The sequence below is a fragment of the Engraulis encrasicolus genome, chromosome 6 (genome assembly GCF_034702125.1).
Source record: "Engraulis encrasicolus isolate BLACKSEA-1 chromosome 6, IST_EnEncr_1.0, whole genome shotgun sequence".
Classification (NCBI taxonomy): domain Eukaryota; kingdom Metazoa; phylum Chordata; class Actinopteri; order Clupeiformes; family Engraulidae; genus Engraulis; species Engraulis encrasicolus.
In genome coordinates, this window is record NC_085862.1 from 47,123,904 (window position 1) to 47,151,651 (window position 27,748).

A 27,748-nucleotide genomic window follows, 5' to 3' on the forward strand; every position below is an offset into this window, starting at 1 on the left:
CACTTTTAGGTTATCTTATTTCAAAAATGTGTTAACATATTAACCCAAAATATTAACAAATTGTCCCCCACCACTTTCCAAAACAAACTTTTACCCCTGCATGTGCACCTCTTTTCTACCTCTTTTCCCATATCGAGACCCTCCCCCAGTCTTGTCCTTGGTCTCTGCTACTAGCCTTGCAGGCAGCAGTATGCTGAGCGTAAAACCACGCTCTGAGCTTTGGCAGCTGCAGGGTGTGAGTGTGTGGGGCAGTACCCTGGCAGCAGTGCGTACGGTACAGTGTGGCCAGCACTGTGTGGGTGAGGCGGCAGGGCAAAGGGCTCTGTATCCTGGCCTGGCACCGGCTGACTCTGGGCGCTGTGGGCTGAAGCGGGCACCACTCACTGGGCTGGAAGAAGTAGCCTGGCATCAGTGCCAGCAGGGAGCCAGTGGGTTTGCAGTGCCCAGTTTGTCTCCTGTTTGCACATGCTTTCTCTCTCGGCTCTCGGCTCTCTGCTCTTGCTCGTGCTCTCTCTCTCTCTCTCTCTCTCTCTCTCTCTCTCTCTCTCTCTCTCTCTCTCTCTCTCTCTCTCTCTCTCTCTCTCTCTCTCTCTCTCTCAGACCTTTTGTATTTGGGGGATGAATAAAAAATATTGCCATTCACACTCCCCTTTCCAGGTGCTGGAACTGAAAACATGCTTAGCAGTTTGAGTGTCCTTAGAAACCTAGCGACAGAAAGAGGGAGTGGAAATGGAGAGAGAGAGAGAGAGATCGAGATAGACAGAGAGGAAGAAAGAGGGGGGCACAGAGGCATGAGATCAGAAGGAAGCAAGGGTGCCTCATTCACAGCCCAGTCCCTTTGTAGTGCAATGAGCGTGTGTTCGTTTGTAGGTCTGTGTCTGTAGGTGGGGCTGGGTGGAGGGTGGAGGGTGGGCTACCTGCAGCAGGAAGGTACGACTGGTATCTCCAGGGGGGATCTCTCTCTCTCTCTCACCCATTCTGTCTCTCTCTCGCTCTCTCTCTCACTCTCTCTCTCGCTGTCTCGCTTACACAAGCATACACACGGAGACATATGCATTTTTACCATAGGCAAAACATCTTAACGGATTTGTATGTTTCTGAGGCGCAATACTTGGCTAAACTGTACACTGTAATTCGAAACGAGACATTTTGGAAATTTGTACAATTTATTTAGCAATTCGTTTTCGTACTAGTTCAAATTCATCCAAGCCATTATTTCCCTAAAAGCTGCCATGACCACCACACTAGGCCATGTTCTCAAGGATGAACTGCTTCTCCTCTCGATTTCCCTAGCTTGCAAAATATGGCGACACTGTTGCTGATGTAAATAATATGGTGAATACAATTGCTACAAAAATCAATTAATCAATAAATACTTTTAATTAAGCAATACTTTTGAATGAAATAGTATTAGATTATTAATAGACCATTTAAAATGTTACACAATATGACTTTAACATCAGTTTGAAGCAACATGCCTTGGGAGGGCTATTTTTTAATGCAAGAATATTTTGGGATTTCTGTAACAAGTCTAGCTATTTGCTTTAATATACCTGAAGGACTATGTCGTGAAGTTCCTTAGCAACCACGTCCAACCCACACTGTTTTATGTCTTGAGTTTTCTCACCCTGTTCCTAGCAGAATTGAAGCCGCCGCATGTAGGTGTGATCTCTGTGTCCATCTCTCACTACTGACAGGCCATTAACCCTTTGAGGAAAAGAAGTCAAGGATTTTCCCCAAGTTCCTCTAGAATTTTACTCAAACATTCTACAATTTTGCTACAAGCAGAGAGACTGGAAAGAATAGATATCTGTGATGGAACTGTGTTTAAAAAAAAAATCGCAAAGTGCTTGTGACATCAGAATGAGAACTCAGAATTTTGCCTAAATTCCAATCACTTATACAAGATGGTTCTGGTGAAAAAGGACTGCTCTTGAATGGAGTGCTCTTCAAATCCCAGGTTAACACCATATCCTCACACTCTGCCCCCTCCATGTCCCCATCCCTCCCTCCAGAGGCTTTTAGTAGCGAAGCACTTCTCTTTCTTGCCCTCGCCTTGCTCTGCAATGGCACCTTCTTGATTACAGCATCGTAAACACTGCATGTAGACCAACACCCCATCCCACCCCACAACGAAGACAGTCAGGCTGCCCAGAGGGCCAGAAAGTACTCAAAATGTCATGTTGACGTAAAGTTTTGTTTTCAACTTGAAGCACTGCTGGGAAAACGCAAGAGATGCTATGAAGGTCTTGAACATCTGCAGAAAAGCTTCTCGGGCAACTCGCTGGCATGGCTGGCCGGGTGTGTAGGTTTTGGTCGTAATTCAGCTTGACTTACTCAGCAAAGGTATTTGAACAGGTTGCATTAAAATGTATCTCTGACTTCAATCATCTTGACTAGCCTACTGAAGAAGAATGCACAGACACAGAAACAGTTATGGTAAAAGACCATCCTTAGGAGACTAAAGTCTGTTGGACTCTGGAATGTTTATCATCAGTAACCTTTCACTGAGGCTTTAGGGTTTCCCCATCGTAAATGTCAGTGGTGCTCCCCTGCAGTTCCCCCTCTGCCTTGAGCCTGATTGGATCTGCTACCTGGATCTGTAAGCTCCATCCACGGTTGTTAGGAGGAAGGTCAAGGGGAGCCCCAGAGGATTCTACTGGTCCAAGAGGTCTTCAAGTCACTGGCATTAGGAACAGGGCTTGACATTGACACCGCAGTGTCATTCACTAGCCATTTTGGCAGGTAGCTTTATTTTGTTGTTTGCCCCTTGTGCATCATTTATTTGTATTTATGTCCAAGAAAAAGTAGATTGTCTCAGATTTAGACTGCTACAAACCAATTTCCTAACTTTAACCCCTCATCATCTGAGCTGAGACACATCATGATAAACGGCAGCAACAAATGAAGGCAAAAAGTGGCTAAAAGAAAGGCTGAAAGGCTAGTGACTGAGGGAAATTTGCCAATCGCAGCGGCAGTGAGGAAAACAAGTCGGACAGGTGTACAAAGATGCTTCTATCTATGCACTGCTGCCTCGTGGACAGAGCGGGGAATTACAATTGAAAGAATGCGTTTCCGATGGACCAACGGACGGACGGAAATGCCCTTTTATAGAGATCCTAGGACGCATCTAAAAAGTTAATGTCAATCCCTGATGAGGAAGTGGGGCAGCAGCCCTAGAGTGTCCAGAGGGACCGAACCGACTGAGCCCGTGTCTCTGGGGGAATGTTCGAGGGGAGATGTGATTTCGGGCATCTTCTTCCCATCCTCCTGTCCTGCCCTTTGCAACGGGCTGTTACCGGCACGCTTGCGTTTGATGTGAAGCTGTCTAGTCCTCCTCGCTAAACTGGCAGCACTGCTTTTGTGTTGTCCGACCTAGCACCTCACCAGCATGTCACATCAGAAGAAAGATGAAATGCTTTGTCGTATTTACCTCCGTCGCTCCAAATAGGAAACAATAAGTCCTTTTATTGAGATGAGCACTGTCTTGGGTTTGAACGCTATTATTGGCCTGGTGGTGACTTGAGGCCGCCTCTATAGGTTGCAAATGGACTTTTCCTCAGTCTAAAGTCTGAAGCCGTCAAGTGCAAATTGAATCTTTTTTACTTTATTTCTGGATTTGAACAAAATGCTCCTGTATGAAATGATGAAATGATGAAATGCTTTATCGTATTTACCTCCATTGCTCCAAACAGGAAACAAAAAGTCCTTTTATTCAGATGAGCACCGTCTTGGGTTTGAACGCTATTATTGGCCTGGTGGTGACTTGAGAACGCCTCACAGATGGGTTGCGAAGTCTGAAGCCTTCAAGTGCAAAAATAATCTTTTTTACTTTATTTCTGGATTTGGACAGAATTCCTGTTTCTTATGTCCACAGGGTCCTGTATGTGATGATATTTCTGAAAGCTGCCATCAGGCATTTTTCAAGCGCTTGGTTCTGACAGCAGCTCCTGGTCGATGGCAAGAGAACTGTGTTCAGAAGCCGGGGTGTATCCCGTGCTCCCTGTGCCTACCTCAGTTACCACATGTTTATAAGGCCCTGAGTGCTTTTAATTCTTAAGACGGAGTTGAAATGTATACATACTTGTGCTCTGTGTGTAGACTGCCTCCCTACCTCCCTCCTCCAAACGTCCCTCCCTCTCTCCTCCACTTTTCCGTAAGTGCTCAACCTGGTTTTCGGCTTCCTCGTCGGCCGTCACTCTCTCCAAACTGTCGTATGGGGTGTCAAGGCCCTGTAGGCCACGTCTTCCTGTCAAAATCAAATGGTAATAATAAACCCCAAGTCCTCCATTTGCTGTTGTCGTTTTGTCGTTGCCACCACCACCACCTACTTAGCTCCCTATTCCTTCTCCTCTCTTTCTCGCTCTCCCCCTCTCCCTCTCCCTGCCTCCCTTTTTCTCTCCCATCCTCTCTCTCTCTCTCTCTCTCTCTCTCTCTCTCTCTCTCTCCCCCCCTCTCCCCCTCTCTTTCTCTCTCTCTCTCTCTCTCTCTCTCTCTCTCTCTCTCCCAGCCTCTCTTTCTCTCCGCAACCCTCTCTCTCCCACCATTTCTCTCTCTCTCTCTCTCTCTCTCTCTCTCTCTCTCTCCCTTTCTCTCTCTCCCTTTCTCTCTCCCACCCTGTCGCTCCCAACTTCTCTCTCTGTCTCTCAGCCCCCCTCTCTCTCTCTCTCTCCTCATTCTTGCACATGTGGAAACCATTACATGCTGTCTGCCTGGGCAAGGGGAAAGTGGAGCTGGCTCAGGCCCCGAGATCTCGGAGTGGATTCGGGGGGATCCGCTCTGTGACCGGGCCTTGCCGTGGGGCCGGCGCTGTTTTTACAAAGGGGTTTTGTTATTGTAGGAGCCGAGCTCTCGTCAGCACTATCCTCAGTCTGCGCTCTCCACTCCAGCTCTTGGCTTGCTTTTCTCTCCCCCTGTTGCCCCCCCCCGCACCCTACCCTACCCCACACACACACACACACACACACACACACACACACACACACACACACACACACACACACACACCACCTCCTTCTCCCCTACTCTTTATGCAAGTCTGTGTATGTGTGTGTGTGTGTTTGAGAATGTGAGAATGACCGAGTGTGGCTATTTTGATGTTTTGTGTGGTGATTTTTGTGGGGAAGAGAGAATACATAAGAAGTGAAATATCTTCAAACTCAGTTACTAGTTGCTATCAGCTTAACCCTTTGGATAACTTCGATAAATGAGAATCTTGGTGTGTTTTTAATGGGAGGTTAATTTGTGTGTTTGGGGCATACATGAAGACTGTAGAAACATTCCATTTACGTGTTTGTATGTCTAAGTCCTACATCACAGAATCAGTTCAGGTTTTGATCTTTTTTGTATCATTTATATACAGTCCCAAGAAAAAGTTTGTACACCCTTTGAAATTTCTTACCTTTCTGTTAAAATTGGTCATAAAACATGGTCTGATCTTCCCGGAAATCACAAGAAGGAACAACCAGAGTCTGCTTTAACTAATTCAACCCCAACATTTACAAGTTTTCATATTCATTGGCCATAAGATGTAAACATTCACAGGACAGCAAGGCATAAGTAAGTACACCCAGGTGAAAAACCCATATACTTAAAGTGTACTTTTTTTGACCGTACTTAGTACAAAGTGTACTATTTTCGGCGATTTAAAGTGCGCTTCATTGCACTATTAGTGCGCTGAAGCACTACTAAAGCAGTACTTCAGCACACTTGCAGCACACTGAGGATGCTAAATTGGCACCGCTTTTGGACAACTTAAAGTGCACTACAAGCATACTTTTGAAAGTATGCTCCAAACACGCTTTTCATGCATTCGTATGGCATTAAGAGTGTGCTTGAGTACACTTCTATAACATTTTATTGTTACTAGAAGTTCAATACAAGTATATTAACTTCATGCTTCTTTGGACTACATTGGAACATTTTAAATCTGTAAAAAGTATATCATATTAAGTATTGTAAATATATAACAGGTATGCTTGAAGTATATTTACAGTACACTCCCAAGTACATGAAATAATATAAATGTAATAGTACAATCCATGCTGGTCCTCAGAGCTTGTACATTACACACAGCCACATGTCACAGTAGTGATACAGTATGCATGCCCAGCACGACTGACATTTACAATCATTGCATTGTTACAGAGATTTCAGATACACATTTCACTTTATTTCATTCTTGTTCCACCTTCCTGCAATTGATCATTTGAATTGATCACTAATGGTGACCCATGCTTCTTTGTTTCAACAACTAGTTCCAACTTACCTCTCACCATGATGTCATGGGAAGTGTGAGCCTATATATACCAGAACATATACGTGACCATCATAATGACGGTGGGAACATGGTCATTTTTTGTGTACCACTTTAAAATTTTAAAACTCCTACAATAAACGCAGAATATAACAATGAGTAATATTTTCATGCAAACCAAAGATATTCCTTAGAGGTCAATGGCTTTTTGTTTGAGAAATTGAGCTCCAAGAAGTGCATTACATGATGGTACATGCATGATGATGCATGATGGGTAAATGCACTTTGTGTAAGCACACTTTGAATATATTTGGATGAAGCACAATCATGGTGCACTTAGAAAAAGTATACTTCCAATATGTTAAAGTGATTTACTTTAAAGCGCACTATAGAAAATCACACTTCGAAGTCACTTGGGTGAAGTATAATCAAAGTGCACTTAAAAAAAGTGCAATTGCAATATGTTATTAAAAAATACACTTTTAGTAAGTTCACTATTAGAACACTATTAGTATATTCCTCTAAATACACTTTAGCCAAACATCTTCTAAGTGCACTTTATGTATGGTTCGCAAAGTGTACTTTCTTTGAGAGCAACTTAATTACATCTAATTTTAAGTACACTTTAAATAAGCATATTGTAAACATACTTTTTCTTAGCACAAAAAGTGCGAGTGCGCTTTTAACATGCTAAGTACACTTCAGTTGTGCTTTTATTGTACTAAATTGAACCACTTTTTCACCTGGGAGGTTTTAACCCTAAGTTAGTCGCAATAACCTCAACCAGATGTTTCCTGTAGTTGCAGATCAGATTAACTAAACAATCTGGATGTATCTGGTCTCCCTCTTCTTTAGAAAACTGCCTCTCGTCAGCAAGGTTTGAAGGATGTCTGGAGTGCATAGCTTTCTTGACTTCATGCCATATAATCTCAATTGTTTTTTGTCAGGGCTTTGACTGGGCTATTCCAGAATGTGTATTTCATTATTATGAAGCCATTCTAAAGTCGATTTGCTTCTAAAGTATGGGTTGTTGTCACATTTCAGGACCCATACTCTTGTGTGCTTCAACTGTTTGACAGACTATCTCACTTTTTTCTGTAAAATATCTCGATAAACTTCTGAGTTCATTGTTCCACTGATAATAGCAAACTGAAAAGGGCCTGAGGCAGGAGGGTAGCCGCATATAATGATGCTCCCGCCACCATACTCAAAGGTGGAGATGATGCTTTGGTGAAGGTGTGGTTCTCCAGTTCTCCTCCAAACATGACATTGTGTGTTCCCCTGAACAATTCAACTTTGGTTTCAACGTTGGTCTACAGCAGGGGTGGCCAACCAGTCGGAGACCAAGAGCCACATTTTGTAATGTGTCACAGCAAAGAGCCACATCGGCACACAAACATCACGCGGGCATATAGGCCTAAACATGCGCACACCCACCACCAACATGGGCATCACCCATCCTTCTTGCACCACAGACCAGCAACAACATACACACAGCAACAACATACACAACAACACGGGTATGAATAAAAAACCATCTCTTCCTTTCACACACACACACACACACACACACACACACACACACACACACACACACACACACACACACACACACACACACACACACAGTGTCAGATTGATGTTACACTCCAACTTAATGACCTGACTAAAAGACAATCCTGGAGTCCGTTTCTCGATTCTTGCCTTTGCTAACCGTCTTAAGTCGGTCTTGAGTTGGTCGTAAGTTGCTCTTGAGTTGCTCTTAAGTTGGTCTTTAGACGCAAGACCAACTTAAGAATAACTTAAGAACAACTTAAGAACAACTTAAGACCAACTCAAGACCTTGGTTACAACGTTGGTCTTAAGAACGAACAAAATGGCTAAAGTCGTTAGCAAAGGCACTGTCGAGAAACGACCCCCTGAATAGGCCTATAAGATGACCACTACCCCTTTTTTATACTGCTTCAATTTTTTGGGAAAAAGGTTTTTTCAAGATAAAAATGTTTGACATAAGAAGTCAACACTAGTCAAAATTCTGTTCATAAATTATTTCACATTTTAATAAAACATGTTTAACAGCACAATTTCCATGACCACTCTTTATAACAGCACAAAGATAGTAACGCGGCACAAAGATTCTCCGCCTCTCTTCATTCGAGGGTTAGACGCACACAGGCACATCTTTCTTGTGCACAGATGACCATTGGATGTCTGCCGACGACACCATCCAAAACTTAACAAGGTGGTTCGTCAGATCGCCGTTCATTTCCATAGGCCTACTGTTTCAGCGGGTGCTGACAATGGGCCAGGGGAAAAACAAAAGTTTTTCTTTTGAAACTAAACTGAGCGCGGAGCAGCGACAAGTCGAGTCGAATGGTTTCCCACCTTCACGCTGTCTGCCTGCGCCGCTTTGACAATGGCTGAGACTGTAACGGCCGACATTCATAGCGAAAACCAGGATAAAACATTATTTTTGGCGCTATTTTGTCTATAGCCCGCGAAAATGAGACGATTTTAAACCAAAAACATCATTATACATTCGGGTCAATAGCCATGTGCACTCCTTCTAACAGAGTGCAGAGATGGCTACGCAGCTCAGAGATTCTGAGCGCATCTCTGCTCTAGACGTCTCTCTCTTGAGCAGATAATCATGTGCACATTTATTACCGCCATATCCGAGCGATGGAATCTACAAATATGGACAGTACATTTTCTTGACCTTATTGAGAGTTGTATTGCCTTGAGGAGTGATGGCCAAATCTTTCAGGTTAAAACATTTTTGCCGCTATTTTGTCTAGTAAGCGAAAGACGCGGTCAGTTTTTAAAGCGCTATTTTTAGAACGCTTAAATCACGTCTTGTAGCCTATTTGGGCCAATGCAGTAACACATTTCACACACCAACCTGATCATTCAGGGCACATTTAGGCAAGGCCTACTACACCTACCAAGACCACAGGCACTATTTGTCACAGTTCTAATCAACTTTGTGTGCGCAATTCCAATGCATATTGCTTATGGGACATAAACACAAACTTGGACATGAACGCAAGAGCCGCAAGACACCAGGCAAAGAGCCGCATGCGGCTCGAGAGCCGCGGGTTAGCCACCTATGTTCTACAGAATATTTTGCAGTAATTCTATGAAGCATATAAATGCTTTTTTGCAAACCTCAAAGGTGCAGCAATATTTTTTTTGGTCAGAAACCCCATTCATTTTAGATTGGCAGAATTAATCCCATTTTTAGCTATTCTTGGTTACATCTCCTCTTCTGAGTATGGTGGCGGGAGCATCATTATATGCAGCTTCCTTGCTGCCTCAGGCCCTTGACAGTTTGCTATCATCAGTGGAACAAGGAACTCAAATTGATTGTGATATTTTACAGAAAAAACGTGAGGAAGTTTGTCACACAGTTGAAGCACACAAGAGTATGGGTCCTGAAATGTGACAACAACCCATACTTAAGAAGCAAATCGACTTTAGAATGGCTTCATAATAATGAAATACACATTCTGAAATAGCCCAGTCAAAGCCCTGACAAAAACAATTGAGATTATATGGCATGAAGTCAAGAAAGCTATACACTCCAGACATCCCACAAACCTTGCTGACGAGAGGCAGTTCTCTAAAGAAGAGGGAGACAAGATACAAACAGATTGTTTTGTTAATCTGATCTGCAACTACAGGACAAGTCTGGTTGATGATATTGCAACTAACTGAGGGTTAAAACCTACTTAATGCAAGGGTGTACTTACTTTTGCCCTGCTGTCCTGTGAATGTTATGGCCTTATGACCAATAAAAATATGATAACATGTAAATGTTTGGGTGGAATTAATTAAAGCAGACTCTGGTTGTTCCTTCTTGAGATTTCCGGGAAGATCAGACCATGTTTTATGATCAATTTTGACAGAAATGTAAGAAATTTCAAAGGGTGTACAAACTTTTTCCTGGGACTGTAGTATTTGATATGACCCCAAAAGATTTTGGTTTTGTCGTTGAACTAGATGGCGAGTTAATGTACCTTGTGTCATTTTGAAATGAATGGCAAAAGTAGTTAATGTGTAACGTCGTCCCCAGTCTGAGGATACGACCATTTATGAGGGTCTGATGTTTTGTCTATAGTTCACAGTGGTTGCTGTGGAAACGCTGGTCATTATTCTTCCAGGCTTGTGCTAAGTCCTTGATGTTTGCTCACTGCTGTTAGGATGGCGCACTTAATGGACTCACCAAAATGTATTTTCCAAAAAGCATTTGTTCAGCCCATAATATCCCTCTCTTCATCGTGATCCAGCTCCATGACAAGCCAGGGTTTGACATGACCCCTCCTCTCTTCCATCACAGAGTTGGATATTCCCTTACTCCCTACATGTGGAACTGATTTTCTTGCGCCCCTACACCCCCTCCAAACCCACCTTGACGTTCCTGCACACAGTCATACTTATGTGCATACGCAAAACATATGTACCAGACTTTAACTGATTCACTGGTTGTATTTCAAGTCATGGAGAGGAGAAATATGAACTGTATGGCTGTAGGCTTTCAAGGAGTTGTGGTGGTGTGGTTGGGTTGGGATTTTTTTTTTGCATCGAGGTCTGTTGCTTCAGAGACTGGAATCTAATGGAAATTGAGATGCAGCTTTAACAAATTATGTTTACTGTAGGAATAGTCTAGGCAATCTGGCAGGCGTTGATTGAGTCATTTAATTAAGCAGTCTGCTTGAGAAAGATCTGAAATGTGGATAAAGCGTAATTATGAGTCTTTTTTTTCTCCTCTTAGGAACAGCACTACAAAGGTTTTAAAAAAAATAAAGTCTGCACTTGTTTCATTGTGTGCCCAAGCCACAATCTCATCGTATATATCATGATCATTGTGAAATGCAGTATATGGAAGAAAGAGAGCATCAATATTCTCTCTCTCTCTCTCTCTCTCTCTCTCTCTCTCTCTCTCTCTCTCTCTCTCTCTCTCTCTCTCTCTCTCTCTCTCTCTCTCTCTCTCAGACCTTTTGTATTTGGGGGATGAATAAAAAATATTGCCATTCACACTCCCCTTTCCAGGTGCTGGAACTGAAAACATGCTTAGCAGTTTGAGTGTCCTTAGAAACCTAGCGACAGAAAGAGGGAGTGGAAATGGAGAGAGAGAGAGAGAGGGATAGAGATAGACAGAGAGGAAGAAAGAGGGGGGCACAGAGGCATGAGATCAGAAGGAAGCAAGGGTGCCTCATTCACAGCCCAGTCCCTTTGTAGTGCAATGAGCGTGTGTGCGTTTGTAGGTCTGTGTCTGTAGGTGGGGCTGGGTGGAGGGTGGAGGGTGGGCTACCTGCAGCAGGAAGGTACGACTGGTATCTCCAGGGGGTGTTCACTCACGGAAATAGCTACTAGCCACAACTGGCTAACCCTAACCACGGGCCAGTGCAAAATGAATGGGTGTCAATGGAGTTTTCTACCATTATAATTTTTGTGATTTTTTATAATTTTTTGTCCTGAAATATTAATATTAAGTTCGAAGCTAGAAATAATAAGACCCCGTTTGAGTAGCGTTTCGATTATTTTGCGCCACTAGATTATTATATACTGGGTCACAAAGCTCAATTTTTATGGGGCCAAACCCATAAACATTAGCGCGATGCTAGCGAGTACAGGTTGAAATCTTCTAACCTGCTGTAAAACTACACACCTGAACGATTTGTCAATACAGCCTATTGTTAAACAACAGTCATAGTGCTTACCAGGAATGTTTTGTTGATGATATTTGTGACTGGAAATCGCAGTAGCAATGTATTTAGCATGGGTTCCCCTTTCCATTCCATACATTTTCCCACATGAAGGACTGGCCCACGCTCGTTGCTGCAGTATGCATGCAAAGCTAACTGGCTACAATGGGAACCAATGAGACTGAGCCTTCTCCCTGTTAGAGGTTCTCTGGTATCTCTACTTTTTTTCAGAACACACTAGACTCTTCCCGTTTTAGGGTGTCCATCTTGTAGCCCAGAGGTTGCCGGTTCGATTCCCTGACCCAGTACGTTGGTGGAAGGAGTAATTAAACCATGCTCTTCCCATCCTCCTCCCTGACTCCTCCATGACTTCTCCTCCTTCATCCTGAGCATGGTACCTTCCTGTTGCACAGCAACCTTGGGGCGCTGTTTGGGGCTGCCCCCCTGCATGGTTGGGGCATGAATGCAACTTAGTTGTGTGCAGTGTGCTGTGGAGTGCTGAGTCACTATGACAATGGGAGTTTCCCAGGTGGGCTTTCACTTTCTGCCACCTTCACTTTATGGTCTTAAAATATCTTGCCATCTCTCAGAACAGCTCACAAATCAGGGGAACTCTGCTGCCCAATATCTCCAGAAAAGTGCCAGAAAATGTGACTGCCTCTTATAATTGACTGGCACTCTCATTATGAAAGTGTTGGTAGAGGCAAAATACACTGGGGGCGAAAAGTGTCAAGGGATACTATCAATCTAAACAGGCAATGTATAAGGATGATGAGATTTTCAGTGATGAGGAAGACCTATGTGCTTGGTATTTATGTTTTTGTCAGGACTAAGCTTAGATCTCCAGCTCCTCAGCCAGGGTAACCTGGGAAGAATTATCACACGGCCTTCAATGGAGAGATTAGGGCACCTTTCCTGTTTGGAAGACTTTGTGGGATTCCACCCTCTCGCTCGCTGGTACCATTCCAAATGAATGTGGATTAGGGCCCGAGCAGAGCAGAGCAGAGCAGGGCCCTGGCTTTTGAAGATGGCTGAATGAATTGCTAATAGGTTTATCCCCCCTTCACCGGGTCATTTTAATGGAAATGCCTCAGTGCTGCAGAGCCGTAGCCGTAGCAGACAAATCATTGGAAGAATCTTTGGGTCCTACTGCCACGTGTGGTGTCTGTAGGGGTGGTGTGGGGTTGGTCGAAATAGTTGAAGAACAGATATTGTGTCAACAGATATTTTTTTTCACTTTTAGTTAGGCATCTCCTATTCTTGTTTTCCTACTTTTTCAGTCAAATGGCTAATCCATTGCATGTAGTGTTGGAATGGGGGGATGGGATGAGCAGTTGTGAAAAGGGGGGGGGGGGGGGGGCAGTGGCACAATGAGCAGCCATGGCAGTAGGGGCTTAGTGGAGAGACGATGCCCTTGCTGCCATGGGCCTCCGTTGAAGAGTGGGGAATGGCAGACCCCCAGAAAGCTGGCGATCAAGGATGGGGACAGCATGGGGCTCAGCCATTCCAGACAACCATTCAACTGTGGGCGAGATTAACCCTGGGGTTGACAAGATTAATGACCGCTATGGCCACCATTTTCTAAGCCAAAGCAGCTGCAGATGGACTCCCATTCTCTCTGGTGAGCGGCAAAAGGCCTCCTCCTCCTCCTCCTCTTCTTCTTCTTCTTCTTCTTCTTCTCAGAGGACAAACACAAAGTTTGTTATTCATTTGGAGTCTCTTACCGTAGCGAAGCCTAAGCCGCAAACCCCCCCATCTTAGAAGTGAAGTGAAATGATCTGTTGAACTGGTGTCTAGTGCATACAGTACACACCATCCACTCTCTCCAAAAACCCCATTTGGTGGTCTGTTTTGATGTTTCATGGCCTAAGTAGATGTCATTTAAGAGTCCTCTGGCTTGTATTTCCAAGAATCAAAAAGACTTGATCTTAGTCATCTTGGATGGCTTGTGGGATTTTAAGGGATAAAGATCGGGATCTTGTCCCCTCTGGTGGGCTCAGACCAGGGAGCGTCCTGCGCTCTGTAGCCCAGCTTTGGTGCAGCGTCTCTGGTTTCACACTGCTAAATTCCTGCCTGCTCCGGGGCATAGCTGTGAATGTTGTGCAAGCGGAGTCCGGAAAACAAACCTGTCACACACTACGGGTGGATGGGGAGGGTGGGTGTGTTGGTTTGCTGTAAAATTCTGGGGTGCGTTTCTCGAAACCATAGTTTGCTAACTACATTAGCTACTTTGTTGTTCCCTATGCAATATCCCATTGGCAATTACCCAAGTTGCTTGCTGGCCAACAACTACACTTTCGAGAAATGCACCCCTGGCTGGTTGGCTGTTTGTGTTTGTCCTCGTGTTTATTTTATGAGCTGTGCCCGAAAACGAGGAGGTTTTCCTTTCTCTAGTTCTCTCCCCCCCTGACTTTGTTATCTTTCCACCGGCACGACAGCTGAAGCCTTTCCTCACCATGCTGGAGCTCACTCACACTTCACTCAGTCCCCTCGGCTCTTTGTAAACACTTTTTTTTTCCCTCCATGTAAATTTCACCGCTTGTGCGTACGGTGTGTATGCGTGCGTAGACTGTGTGTGTGTGTGTGTGTGCGTGCGTGCGTGCGTGTGTGTGTGTGTGTGTGTGTGTGGTGTGGTGGGGTTGGGGGGGTTTTGGATCATTCGTCTTGTGCTGTCTGCATGATCAGGCCTAGTACTGCTTTTGACCATTCACCACTCAGACACAGTATATACAGCAACCAAATCTGATCTCTTGTCTCTAATATTCAGAGCTCTGTTTCTTGTGAAGCCTGGCGAATCTCATGGTTTTTTATTTGATGTTATGGATGCCTGCAGCAGTGATCCATCACAGTTTGTGTTGACAGCTCCAACCTTGTTCTTGCCAAGGATTATCCATTCTTGCAGAATGCCAAGATGGTGTGTGTGTGTGTGTGGTAAGTTAGTTACTTTGGAATTCTGGGTAAGTTTATCCCCTGGCAACAATTTGTGTGGATGGAGAGAATTGAAGCATTACCAATTCCATGTCAGGAGTTTGGGTGGAGACACTTACAGCAAAACACCTGCCTGCCATCTAAAGCAAACATCTACTCAACGTGTGCTCAGCGTTTCAGCCTGGCACTGGTCACCGACCCCAGATGTTTGAGGTGGCGTTTGTGCCCACTGACTCTGAACAGCTGCTACGCTTTGAATGGGGGAAAGCCACATAGTGCAGGTGTGAGGTTTTTTCTCTTTCACTTCTATAAAGGGTTTTCAGACATGGGAGGTGTTGGTTTGTGTTGACATGTCCTGCTTAGTCAGCCAGAGAGGAGAAGAGGAATAGAGGAGAAGATGGGCCGGACAGTGAACCCTGCTATCGTTTCATTTTGCTCCGACTTCTCACCTACACAATCTTTAGTTCATTGGCCACCATGTTGCTGGCCTGTTATCATAAATCAGATACTTTATTGGTCTAGCAGATTGACCACATGTTGGGCAGACTAGGGGGTTGGAAGAACTTTGTGGTGGCAGCAGCTAGGCATGTAGTTTGTTAGATGTCAGAGCGGAATTCAGTCTTTGAAAGACTTCATGATTCACCTTGTAGCTTTTTTTCTTTAAAAAAATATTTTGACTGCATAAACAATGCACTGTGGTCTGCCTCTACCCTGAAAATTGTGATATGTGGGATCTCTTTACAATAACCTTTGGAAAGTAGGTCACCCACAAATAGCAAAAAATGGCTTTAGGGTGCCGGTTACCAATTATTTACAACAAGCAGAATCTTGAAGTAAGGTACAATTACGGCAGTTCTGATGAGTGAGGGGGGAATTGCACAATATCTGTAAAATGACTTGATGTAGAGTTTGCACTTTGACGCGGTCTGTACTTCTTCTTCAAGAACGTTCTTTTCGAGGGGCTCACTAGAAGTGAAGTCTAGCCTTTTCACGACTTCGGATTACAAGCATCTTGAGTGTTTGAATGGTTGAACTTTTAGAGCTGGAAATTCATGATCCATTGTACACCTGTGAAGAAACTAGATGGTGATTCTATTGTAGTAGAATGAGCAAATGAATAGGGAAAAAGTACATAAAACGTCTGGATATAAAGTCATGAAGCTTTATTTTTAAATATTGATTAACAAATGTTTAAAAGAAGAACAATATAACCTGGAAAAAATGGTCAAAATGGCATTGATCTGACTGAAATAACAAGCACAACCAATCGGTCTCCAGTTGACTTAAATTAATTCCAATGGAATAAGGGAATAACAACACAATCAAGGAAACAAGGGAAGCTAGAGAGCAGTTAGAGGAAAGAAATCCAATCCTACAAGTACTACTTGGAAACTTAACACTCGCCTTACCCCAAGAGAGGGTCAAGCATAATTTTCAAAGTGAAACTTCAGACATTGTGTTGAACATTGTCAAGATATTACCTTCTCATAAGAGGCTAAACCACTTGCAGTTGTAACAGTAGGTGTTGCAAAAGGCCCAGGCTGACACTGCAGTGAGAAAACAGTCATATTCTGAATGTTGGTTTATTTCACTGTCCCACCGTGCAGTGTTGGATTCAATGGGCTTCAAAATGGAATGCACATTTACGAATGGGCAACACACATGCACAGATGAAAGTATCTGAAATGAATAGCATTATTCATCATGATTCCTCCCACCACATGTGTAGTCATTACTGTGTTGGGGTATTTTTTTGTCCTTTCATCATGCAGAAATGTTGTGGCATCATACTTCTACATGGCTCCTATTAACAGATACCCCCTCTCTCTCTCTTCCTCTCTCCCCCTACAGAGAATTTTTGACTCCTTTGTGTATAGTGAGAAGACTTCAAACGGAGAGACGGAGGTGCAGCAGGTGAGTCATGATCATAATCTGTCGTGTGTGTGTGTGTGTGTGTGTGTGTGTGTGTGTGTGTGTGTGTGTGTGTGTGTGTGTGTGTGTGTGTGTGTGTGTGTGTGTGTGTGTGTGTGTGTGTGTGTGTGTGTGTGTGTGTGTGTGTGTGTGTGTGTGTGTGTGTGTGTGTGTGTGTGTGTGTGTGTGTGTGTGTGTGTGTGTGTGTGTGTAGCTGTGTGTGTGTAGCTGTGTGTGTGTAGCTGTGTGTGTGTAGCTGTGTGTGTGTGAAGCTGTGTGTGTGTGGTGTGTTTGGGTGGTGGGCTGAGCGAAAGAGAACAGAGATTGCTCAACCTCAAAAGCACACCATTAAAATTCTACCGCTGCTGTCTGTTTGATTTTTGTTCCTGTTTGAAGGCCATTTCAGTGTGTTGCTGCCTGGCAACCCTAATTTCTGTGCTCACTGGCTGCCAGCAAAACACCAGGCCTCTCTTAACAAGCATGGCTGCAATAAACACACTCTGCCTGGTCTACCTTTGGGTCCGGAGGGTTAGCGGATCAGTGCACATGTCCAGAGCTTCACACAGGTGTGCAACAAGACCGCCGCAGGGTTGCAAATGGTGGCACACACACACACACACACACACACAGACACAGACACAGACACAGACACAGACACAGACACAGACACAGACACAGACACAGACACAGACACACAGACACACAGACACAGACACAGACACAGACACACAGACACAGACACACAGACACACAGACACACAGACACACAGACACACAGACACACAGACACACAGACACACACACAGACAGACACACAGACACACACACAGACACACACACACACACACTTAATTGCCCTCGGCTTGATTGGCTGAAGATAAAAGCGACTTTGAAGACTGTCGCCATTCGCTTAGAGCCCACGGACATTTTGGACACTAATTTGTCTCCCGTCGGCTTTGTCAATAATTTCCTGGACAGTTGTGGAAAACTGTTACTGTGCTGCCTAATGTCTCATGTTGGCTATTGTAATGGTATTTTAATGTCTAATGTGTAAAAAATTCCCATCTTATTGGGAGTATGATTCTCTAAGAGAATTGCTGCCGTTGAGACAAATTTCTTAATCAATTCCCGTTTAGGAAATATTTTATTTCTTAATTCTCTTGTTTTTCACCATATTGCAAAACGGAAGTCTAAAAGGCCAGTTGTGTTTGTGCCTGTCTGACTCTTCACAACAGTGCCTCAAGATTTTTCTACTCTAGCTTTTTTGGTTGCTATTGTACATCTCTTAGGTTGTTTACAACAGATCCAATTCCTCCCATTGGCTGTGTGTGTACGTGTGCTTTTGTGTGCACTTGTATGTGCGCTTGGGTGTGTGTATGTGTACATGCCACGCTCTTTGTGTGTGAGAGTGTGTGTGTGAGAGTGTGTGTGTGAGAGTGTGTGTGTGAGAGTGTGTGTGTATGTGCGTGCATTTGTGTTTACTTGTATGTGTATTCATGCCCATGTATTTATGCGTGCTTGCTTCCAATCATTGTAGAGAGCACAAGCAAGAATAGGCAGGTTGGTTGTTTTCATCCATTGCTCCTTGCCAGGAGAAGCCATTGTGAGCTGTCTGCCGTTCCCCTTTCCCTGCATCACCTGCAGCTATTTGCTGCCTCCGAGCGCGAAGATTAAAGAGAGCACATTGGCAGCTTGTCTGACGAGCCCCCAGTAGCCAATTAACTAGCACGGATACCTCAACTTGCTTTGTTATGAGCGGGGCAGAATGCTACCTGCCGGGACGTCTGCCACAGTAGATATCAGCATTATCTCTTAGATGGAGCTTCTGGTTGGGGTACTGCGCAGCCTGCTACAATAGACTGAAGTTGCTGCTTAATATAGTTCTGTGCTAAAAGCGTACATCAGCAGTGTTGGAAAAAAAAACAGACGCTACTCATTGCAAGGCTGTTATCTCCACAAGTTAAAGTTTTAAACGTATCTTTTGCTATACTGATGTCATTATCATTTAGTTAGACTTGCTGCTGTAGTACTACTGATTTATTTTGAGAAAATAGAAAACAAATGTTGTGATGTAGAAACTGATCTAAAATAAGAATACAACATATTATTAAATGCAAATTGTTGCTAAGAACTTAAAAAGATTTTTGACTCACACCCACTGTTACTCTTGGCATAATAATATCATCATCAGATTTTGATTATTCCATTCCCCACAACGTGTAGGATTAAATGTACGGTGAGGTTGCATTGATGCACTGATACCAAATTGTTTGTATCCATTTTCTAGCCTTCGGACTGAAGTAGGTCAAGGTGAGCATGTCAAGATGTGTCAGAAATAAATCCATTTCAAGCTACTTTTTTAAATTTGCAATGTAATTGACCTAACAATCAACCAGTTCTAATCTATTATAGTTTATCACAGTGGTTGGTCGGCATACATTTCAAACTATGGGTGCCACATTCTTTAAGCTCCTGTCCATCTGACAACCGTAGCATAAGAATATTTTAATAACGTAAGATACATTTATATCTAGGGAAGGATTAGACTCAGTGAAATGCATTTGATGTGTCAGGACCCCTTCTCAAACTAATTCATCTACCTAATTGAAGTAGTTATATCTTTATAAAGAATGGAAAGCATTCAGTCCTTGGTGTAAAGGTTTCTTTGAGGCTTTTGAGTTATATGGTTGTGGCTGACCACAGCTGTCTATTTTTAGGGAATTAGCAGAGCTGATTCATTCAAATATAGGTTTCCTCGTCTAGCTCACCGCATCCACCCACAACCACACACACTTTCCCTCCGATGCAATTAGCACAGAATGTGTGTTTTATATACACCTGTTTCCTCTGCATGGGCCCCGAAAATACTCAACTTGCTGTTGAAACAAAAATAACACTCAGGAATTCATTTGCATTTTGCTCTGGATTCAGCTCAGTATAGTTTCGCTAATATCATAATTCTATTGAGTTACTGGAATGAGGGTTTCAACATCCAACCCTGTCCGTGTGAGGCCCGATCGGAGGGGTTTTGTGAATAGTTTTGCCCAGGACACCCACCCCGTCTACACTGGCACTGGGTTGGTTCCAGGCTCATGCCTCCTGTTCACTTGACTGTGACGTCTCTGTGCTGGTTGGCGAGGGTCCGTGCCAAACGAGAGCCATTACTGTACCGCTCGCCCCGCGGTGTTTTGGGCTGCAAACAGGATTTACCTTTCTCAAGGCCGTCATTGAACTCCGAGAGAGCGGAAACGAGCGGACCGTGCAGATCCAAATTCCTACTGGCACTTAAGAAATTCTTGATTTTTTGTCATTAGTGTAATATTAGCTTCCATTAAAATAACTTTCAACAGCTCCACCCTCAAAACGTTGCAGACATGCAAGACATTACTTGGAAAAGTGAATGTTTTGATAATATTCAGCCTCCGGTGAAGCATTATAATTTGAGTTCTCAATACTGTCTAGCAGAAAAGCAAGAGTACAGACAAGTAAGTGTACAGCATATGACGACACTCCTCACAGCCCCGAAATGCCCAATTTAATACAGCTTGTCAGTTTTAATTATCGCGCAGGTGAGGCTACCCAGCTCTGAGCCTAAAGTGGTGGGCAAGAAGTATTTAACAACATATGTGCCACACAGTTTAACAACAGTGCTGCACAGTAGGCGTCACCCTGATGCATGACACAATTCTTGGAAATACTTAGGAATAAGTACAAATTGTCTTAGTACTTTCACTTGAAGACACCCCAGTCATTACCCATGGTTATGTGGCAGGGGAAGTACCTTTCTTCAGGAACTTTAGTTCAAGGCATCCACAGAAATAAACCCAAGATATTTCCAGATAAGGTAGTAATAATTATGGTAATAATTATGGTAATAAAAGCAGTACCTGATAAGGAGGAGGAACCTGAAGCTAGTTCCCTGCATACGACTGTGCATAGCTCAGTATAACTGAGGTGTTCCACCACTCGGACCTCGAACCCGCCACCTCCTAGTCAGTGCTCCATTTCGGGTATGGGATTCAGAGCTCGATACCACTGAGCTTAAGGACCAGTCTGCACTACCAATACTGTATGAGGCTTCGGGAGGGAGGTTTACTAATGTTCCACGCCACACTCTGCTAGTTGGCCCTATTACATCAGAGCTTTGTTTTTCAATCACTGTTGAAATGTGAATGTCATTAAAAAGTTGTTGTTCCATTTGGCCACGTACTTAACAATCACTTTGAGACCTGGTGCTCCAATGGTGGTTGCGTGATCGTAAACATCTGTTGGAGGCAGAGAGTAAATTCCATCAGTAGTGCATCATCTAGTCTTTTCTAGATACGTTTGTAGTTATATGAAGATGGTGGTAGTGGTGGTGGTTTAAGAAATTCTTGTCGCAATGTGTTGAAATGGACTAAAAGATTAAAGTGTATTTTCCCACTCCAATTAAACAGTATTGTTATTTTGTGAGAGGTGGTTTCCTTGCCCTAACAAATTACCCCTAGGGAAAGCTCTCTTAAAGTAGTCTTTCCATAAAGGATGTTATTCAGAAGTCAAGGAGGCCTGCATGAGACTTTCAAAATGAGGGCTTCTTTCTCCAAGCCATCAGATAAAAAAAATGTCTCTAAAACGTAGTTGCGCCCCTCCACTCAGATGCATATCATATGGCCTGTTGTGGCAGGTGAGTTTGGTTGCACATGTGCCTCATGATTATCACATGCTTCCACCTCACTCAGTGTGGCAGCGTATACATCGCACTTGAATCTCAGCATGAACAGAGTAATCAAGGAGGACATTTTTGGACACACACACACACACACACACACACAGAGCAAAAGATTGAAATGTGTTTGGACCAGTGGCCTCCAGGCCTCTCCTGTGCACCTGAGGGATGGGGTTTCCAGTCCGGCTGGAGGGGCTCAGGGCCTCACGTGGTAGAGGTGGTGGTGGTGGTGGTAGTGTAACCCCGTCCCTGATCGCTTATGGTCTTAGCCCCCTACCCACCCACTTCCCTCCCTCTCTCGCTTCCTCCCTCTCTCTCTTTCTCTTTCTCTTTCTCTTTCTCTCTCTCTCTCTCTCTCTCTCTCTCTCTCTCTCTCTCTCTCTCTCTCTCTCTCTCTCTCTCTCTCTCTCTCTCTCTCTCTCTCTAGCCCTCCACCAAGTTCCTGGACAAGGCTCCTTTTACCGCACTAATAGAAGTACCACACAGTGCATAATGGTCACGTAAAAAACGCTCCCAGTGAGAGATTTTCCCCTCTGCAATGTTGGTCTTGGTAGCGCGGTACCATGAGCTAAGTTAAGCCCAGCGGTTACAGCCGTAGCTGCGGTGCTGGCTGATTTGGTGTGTGGTTGTGTGTGTAGGTGTGTGTGTGGTTGTGTGTGTAGGTGCGTGCGTTATTGCTTGTGTAGGTGTGTGATTGTGTAGGTGTGTGTACACAGTTGATCAGCGGGGTCGAGCTGATGTTGATGAGCTGCCACGCAGGGACATTTTTGGCAGGTGATTTTAATTGTGGCTGTCTGTAGTCTGTGTGAGTGCTGTGCCCAAGGTTTTGTCTTTTTTTGTGCCTGTATACTGTAGGTGTGTGCATATTTGTGTGATGGAAAAGTAGGGTGTATGTATGTGAATATGCTGTCAATATTTCTGTTTGACTCTGTGTGTGTGTGCGCGCGTGCACATGTGTGTGTGGGTGTGCGCGCTCACGGGCGCGTGCATGTGTATGCGTGACATGTGCATTTGCTTACAAGTGAGTGAGTGTGTGTGTGTGTGTGTATGCCCATGTACCGTGAATATTCCTGTGTGTGTTCCCTAACACTCATGGCTCGGCGCTGGCTTCTAGAAGTCGGGCAGTGGTGCGGAGAGAGAGACGGGGTATGTGCCCCCTCTTTATTAGCGTCCCCCCACAGAGGACAGCCTTATTTCAAAGCTGCTGGCTGCTCTGCTTCTTAGGAGCGTCCCCAGGGAAACAGCCAGCACAGTGCTGAATAAATAAGCCCGGGCCACTCTCTCTGAGAACCCAGAGTTCTTCATTTACAGGGCCTGGTGGTTGGTTCCCTTTGGGGACGTGCATATAGTTGAGAGCCCCAACACAACATGGGGACCTAACGAACCAAAACAGCCAGGAGCGGCTCTTTTGATTTTCATAGGCCCCCCACACCAACTTTTATTTCATTAGCCTGCGCCTGTTAGCCGAGCGGTGAGCGAGCTAGCAAGTGCGATAACTAGCCCCAGGAAAGGGAGCAGTCAGAGCCGTGAGACTCCTGAATAAGTCATTTGCTCTGTACCGATCAATGTTTTGTTTTTCTTTTTTTCACACTCCCACATTCATTCTCGATGCTGAGAAGCTCTTTGATGTAGCCTGCTGTCTGCTGTCTTGTTTGAGTAACATAGCCTCACTTGTAGTCAGCAGCTCGTCCTGCTGTTCAGTTTGAATTTTGAAATCTGTCAGATACTACCATGCAATTAACTATCACTACTGTTATGGCTAGAATAATTTTTATTTTATTGTCAGGCTGGAATAAATAGTGATGGACGTTCGATTTGGGGTTGAGGATTAGACCATGAAAATAAACAGTCAGTGTGGCTAGCTTAGGCCTATGCAAATCTCAACATATTTGACTTGTGTTTTCCATCGAATTGTAACAGAAGGAAATACTCATTTGAATTCTCTTTGCAACCATGTGTGGGCTACAACTGGACTAAGTGACTTCGTAGGAAGTCGCCTCTCTGTAAGGAGTTCCTTTATGTGATATTGTCTCCTTAAACTTACAACCATGTAACCAAACCTTTTTTGAGAGTTGAGCCTCTGTATAAATAACATACTGTGTGTGTGTGTGCGTGTGTGTGCGTCTTTTGTTTGTTTTTCTCTCCAGCTGGCCAAGAAGATTCGTGAGAAGTTCAACCGCTACCTGGACGTGGTGAACAGGAACAAGCAGGTGGTGGAGGCCTCATATACGGCCCACCTCACCTCACCCCTCACCGCCATCCAGGACTGCTGCGCCATACCCCCCTCCATGATGGAGTGAGTACACACCGACGAATACAACACAACACAACACACATACCCATATGCCATATACACACATTACCTGTACGCAGGACTGGGTCATTAAAATGCTTGCTGAGCAAAAGGCAACGTGTAGAGATGGTAGGAGCCTGCACAGCAAATGTGAGTGGAATGATAGAAAGAAATAAAGTGTGTGTGTGTGTGTGTGTGTGTGTGTGTGCCTGTGTGTGCCTGTGTGTGCCTGTGTGTGCCTGTGTGTGCCTGTGTGTGCCTGTGTGTGCCTGCGTGTGCGCGTGCGTGCGTGTGTGCGTGCGTGTATGCGTGTGCGTGCGTGTGCGTGCGTGTGTGTGTGTGCTTGTGTTCAAAGAGATGGCCAGTCTCCACTCTACAAAAAAAAAACTTGAGGGAACATCAAAGAGTGTGAAGCGCCCCAACCCCCTTCTCACCTAGCTGTTCAGCTGCTATAAATACAAGCAGACACTAAAGCTCTAAAGGGCGGGTTATGCTTCCTACTTGTGCCACAGAGTGAGCTTGTCGCAGCCATGATGCAGTTAATTTTGGTTTATGCCCTGTTTTGAAGCACGGTCTGCGCGATGTCATTCCAGGCTCAAACTGCCTTCAATACAAAGAGTAACCTAAACGTGTCGGTTGTTTTTTTCGCTTCACAGACTCGACGACAATGAAAATGAAACATTACATCTTTATATCACGTGCATGTTTGATCGCACTGGCAGCCACCGTGGTAGTTTGGAACAAAGAAGTGGCTCATTTGTCGAGGACGAAGCGGAATGTTTCCTCGTCCTCGGAGCCACTGTCCAAATAACTTCAGCGTGGTAACTTGCAAGCGCACGTGTTGTCTTTGGTTCGTGTAAATAAATCAAACAACAAAGCACGGGCAACTTTTATTTAATGAAGAGCTCACAGTCCGTAGACCGACGAAGGTTAGAACAAGGAAGTAGCTTGTTCTCGACTCGAGGACAGAGCAGGCTGGTCGAGAGGACCAATCAGAGACCTATTTTCGCACTTCACGCCGTCGCTCCCTGCGTCGAGACACAATTTTGGGGAGGTGCCCTAGAGTACCTACGTGATGGGGGTGGCTTCACTCCGTTAACTGCGCGGCTCACTGCATCACGACGCAGGGACGCTGATCTCGAGGCATAAACCACCCTTAAGGCCTGTGGTTTTCCCCCTGTGCACGACAATCGCAAGACAGTAGTGATGTAACCCAAATGTAACGAAGGCCTTTTGAGGTAATATATATGAATAAGGGACTGATGCATCAGTCTACAGTAGAGAGAGAGAGAGAGAGAGAGAGAGAGAGAGAGAGAGAGAGAGAGAGAGAGAGAGCTGGGAGGGGCAGTAGGAGCCTTCTTTGAAGCATGTGAACTGAAATGGCTCCTTCGCAGGAAGTACAAAGGAATAGCCAATCAGGGTGCCCTAGCCCTAGGCGTGAGACGGGTGCAGGCTGACTTTCATGAGGAGATTCTGCATTGCGCACCAGCAGTCAGCCGAAGCAGTCGGCACACACCCACCTCAAGCTGTGTCATGCATATCCAATGCTGGTGCCTATGTAGCATGGCTATGCTTTGGCCAATTTTACCCTTATTCTTTGTTACACTAAAGTAACTGGTTCTGGTACCTGTGTGAATGGATATCATCTGTGTGTTTAGCACATATTGGCATTGTGTTTGTTCATTAATAGGGTAATGGGAAGTGTGGGGTGGTAAAATACAGCTGCAGAATATACAGTAGCACAACTTAAGGAACCCCTTTGTTTAGGCTGGTCCATTTTAGGAGAATATGGTCTCCAGCATCAAAGCACGATTACAGACAGTTACAAAAGTATCACAAACTACTGCGCGCACGGGTAACTGAACAAGAAAGTTCAGATCGGAAAGTGCCAGTATGCGTCCGTATGTGTATGACACAGAGAATGTGTATGATGTCACTGTCCCCATGTCCTTCAGTATGATATGCAGCAGCTGTCATGACCCCCCCCACCCCTTGCCAAGCCCACCTCCCCCTCTTGACCAAGAGACGGCTGATGTAGTAGAGCTGTGTTTGATTGCATGTCTCACACCCACCCTGCACCCCTCACCCTCACCCCCCACACCTCACCCCTCACCCCCCGCCTCATGCCCATCACGCTACTAGAGCCACTACTACAGGCTCAGCTTTCCCCCAATCCCCTAAAACACGCCGCTGGAATGCTTTAATCAATACGCACGCACACACACACGCAAGCATGCATGTGTACGCGCTCTCTCTCTGTCACACACACACAGGCACGCACACACACACACACACACACACACACACACACACACACACACACACACACACACACACACACACACACACACACACACACACACACACACACACACACACACACACACACACACACACACACACACACACACACACACAGACACGCACATACATACACACATGCACGCACATACACACATACAGGCCATTCACCCCTGCATACCATGGGCTTACACCCGACATAAACACATGGTACGTTCACCACATACCAGCCACATACACACACTCTTTCCTTCGCACAAATTCACACACTCGCTCAGTTACAGCTCTTTCCTTTCGCATTGGTTGCTGCCTGATCCGATCGCACCCCGATCATTCGTACTCAGTCACGCTAGAACTATCATGTGTTACTATATGCACAGATTTGCTTTTATGCAATATGGTCTGGTCATGTGGATGCCCTCTATCCAAATGCATTTGCTGGTTTCCGTTCACTTGGTATTATCTGTTTTTTTCTGAGTTTTTCAAGTTTTTATGTAGACAGGACAGTGAAGAGTGGGATAAGAAACGAGTGGGAGAGGGAGATGGGGGAGGATGGGGAAATGACCCGGGTCGGGAATTGAAGCCAGGTCGCCCGCGTAGCAGTCCAGTGCCCAGCCAACTAAGCCACGGCTGGGCAGTATAATCTGGGGTTTCCTTGCTTTATAGGCGATCTTTCTGAGTCCTCCTCACACAGGGGTGTAGATCCCAGCTGGGGCCATTCCCCTCCACAAATTTGAACAAATATATTTTCAGAATTCGACACCTTCACTGAAAAATCTCATCACTTTTTGTGTCATCCCCGATCTTGACATCGGATCTTCACCAATGTTTAAACGCCCCTCTTGAAGCTTAATTACCCCTAGAGATGACCGTTGCCCTTGTGACAAAGGGACCACAATGGAAATAAGACTTGGGACTTTTTTGTGTATATCCCTGTCTATTCATTCCTTTTAATGTATGGCTACTGTTACTATACAATGTTAAAATGTACATATAATAGACAAATTCATTCATTCATTCATTCATTCATTCATTCATTCATTCATTCATTCATTCATTCACAATGAGTCCTAGTAAAGGAGGCATAGTGGCATGTCCGAGTGTCCCAGACACTGCTAATTTGCCTGTCTCCAGTGTAAGCCCAGCGCTGGGAATGCACAGCGGCTGTCACTGCATCGGCAACTTTAGCCCTGGCAGACGGGCAAATTAAATGACTCTTATCTCCTCTATTCATTTCCTCTCCTCTCCTGATCTTCTCTCCTCTCCTTTTTCCTAGCCTTTCCACTCTCCTCTCCTCATCTTGCCTCTCCGTTTTCTCTCCCCTACCCCTTTCCTGTTCTCTCCTCTCCTCTTCTCCTTCTCACCCCACCTCCCTTCACTTCTCTCTGTTCTCCTTTTTCCTACCCTCTCTTAAAAGATCTGACTCTCCCTCTGCAAACAATCAAGCCAACTTGCTCTATCTTACAATGTGCAGCGTCGAGGCTGCTGTGTTTTTTCTTGGGGCCCCCTTTCACCCTCACTTTCTCCGTCTTTGGCTCACTACATGCTACACATGTTCATGCTATCCCTCTCTCCCTCCCTCCTTCCCTCCCTCCCTCCCTCATACTTCTCTTTCTCTATATTCACCCCCCCCCCTCTCTCTCTCT

The 27,748-nt window shown here is 44.8% G+C and overlaps 2 protein-coding genes across 2 annotated transcripts in view; both read left to right on the forward strand.

Annotated features, from left to right (window-relative positions):
- Nucleotides 1-27,748, forward strand: part of alg6 (ALG6 alpha-1,3-glucosyltransferase) — a 406,699-nt gene that overhangs the window by 372,005 nt on the left and 6,946 nt on the right. The window lies entirely within an intron of this gene.
- The window catches only part of cachd1 (cache domain containing 1), a 122,859-nt gene that overhangs the window by 26,149 nt on the left and 68,962 nt on the right, over nucleotides 1-27,748 (forward strand). Inside the window, exons 2-3 of the mRNA XM_063201805.1 lie at nucleotides 16,744-16,806; nucleotides 23,656-23,804. Coding sequence (XP_063057875.1) covers nucleotides 16,744-16,806; nucleotides 23,656-23,804 — 212 coding nt within the window. The remainder of the gene's footprint in view (nucleotides 1-16,743; nucleotides 16,807-23,655; nucleotides 23,805-27,748) is intronic.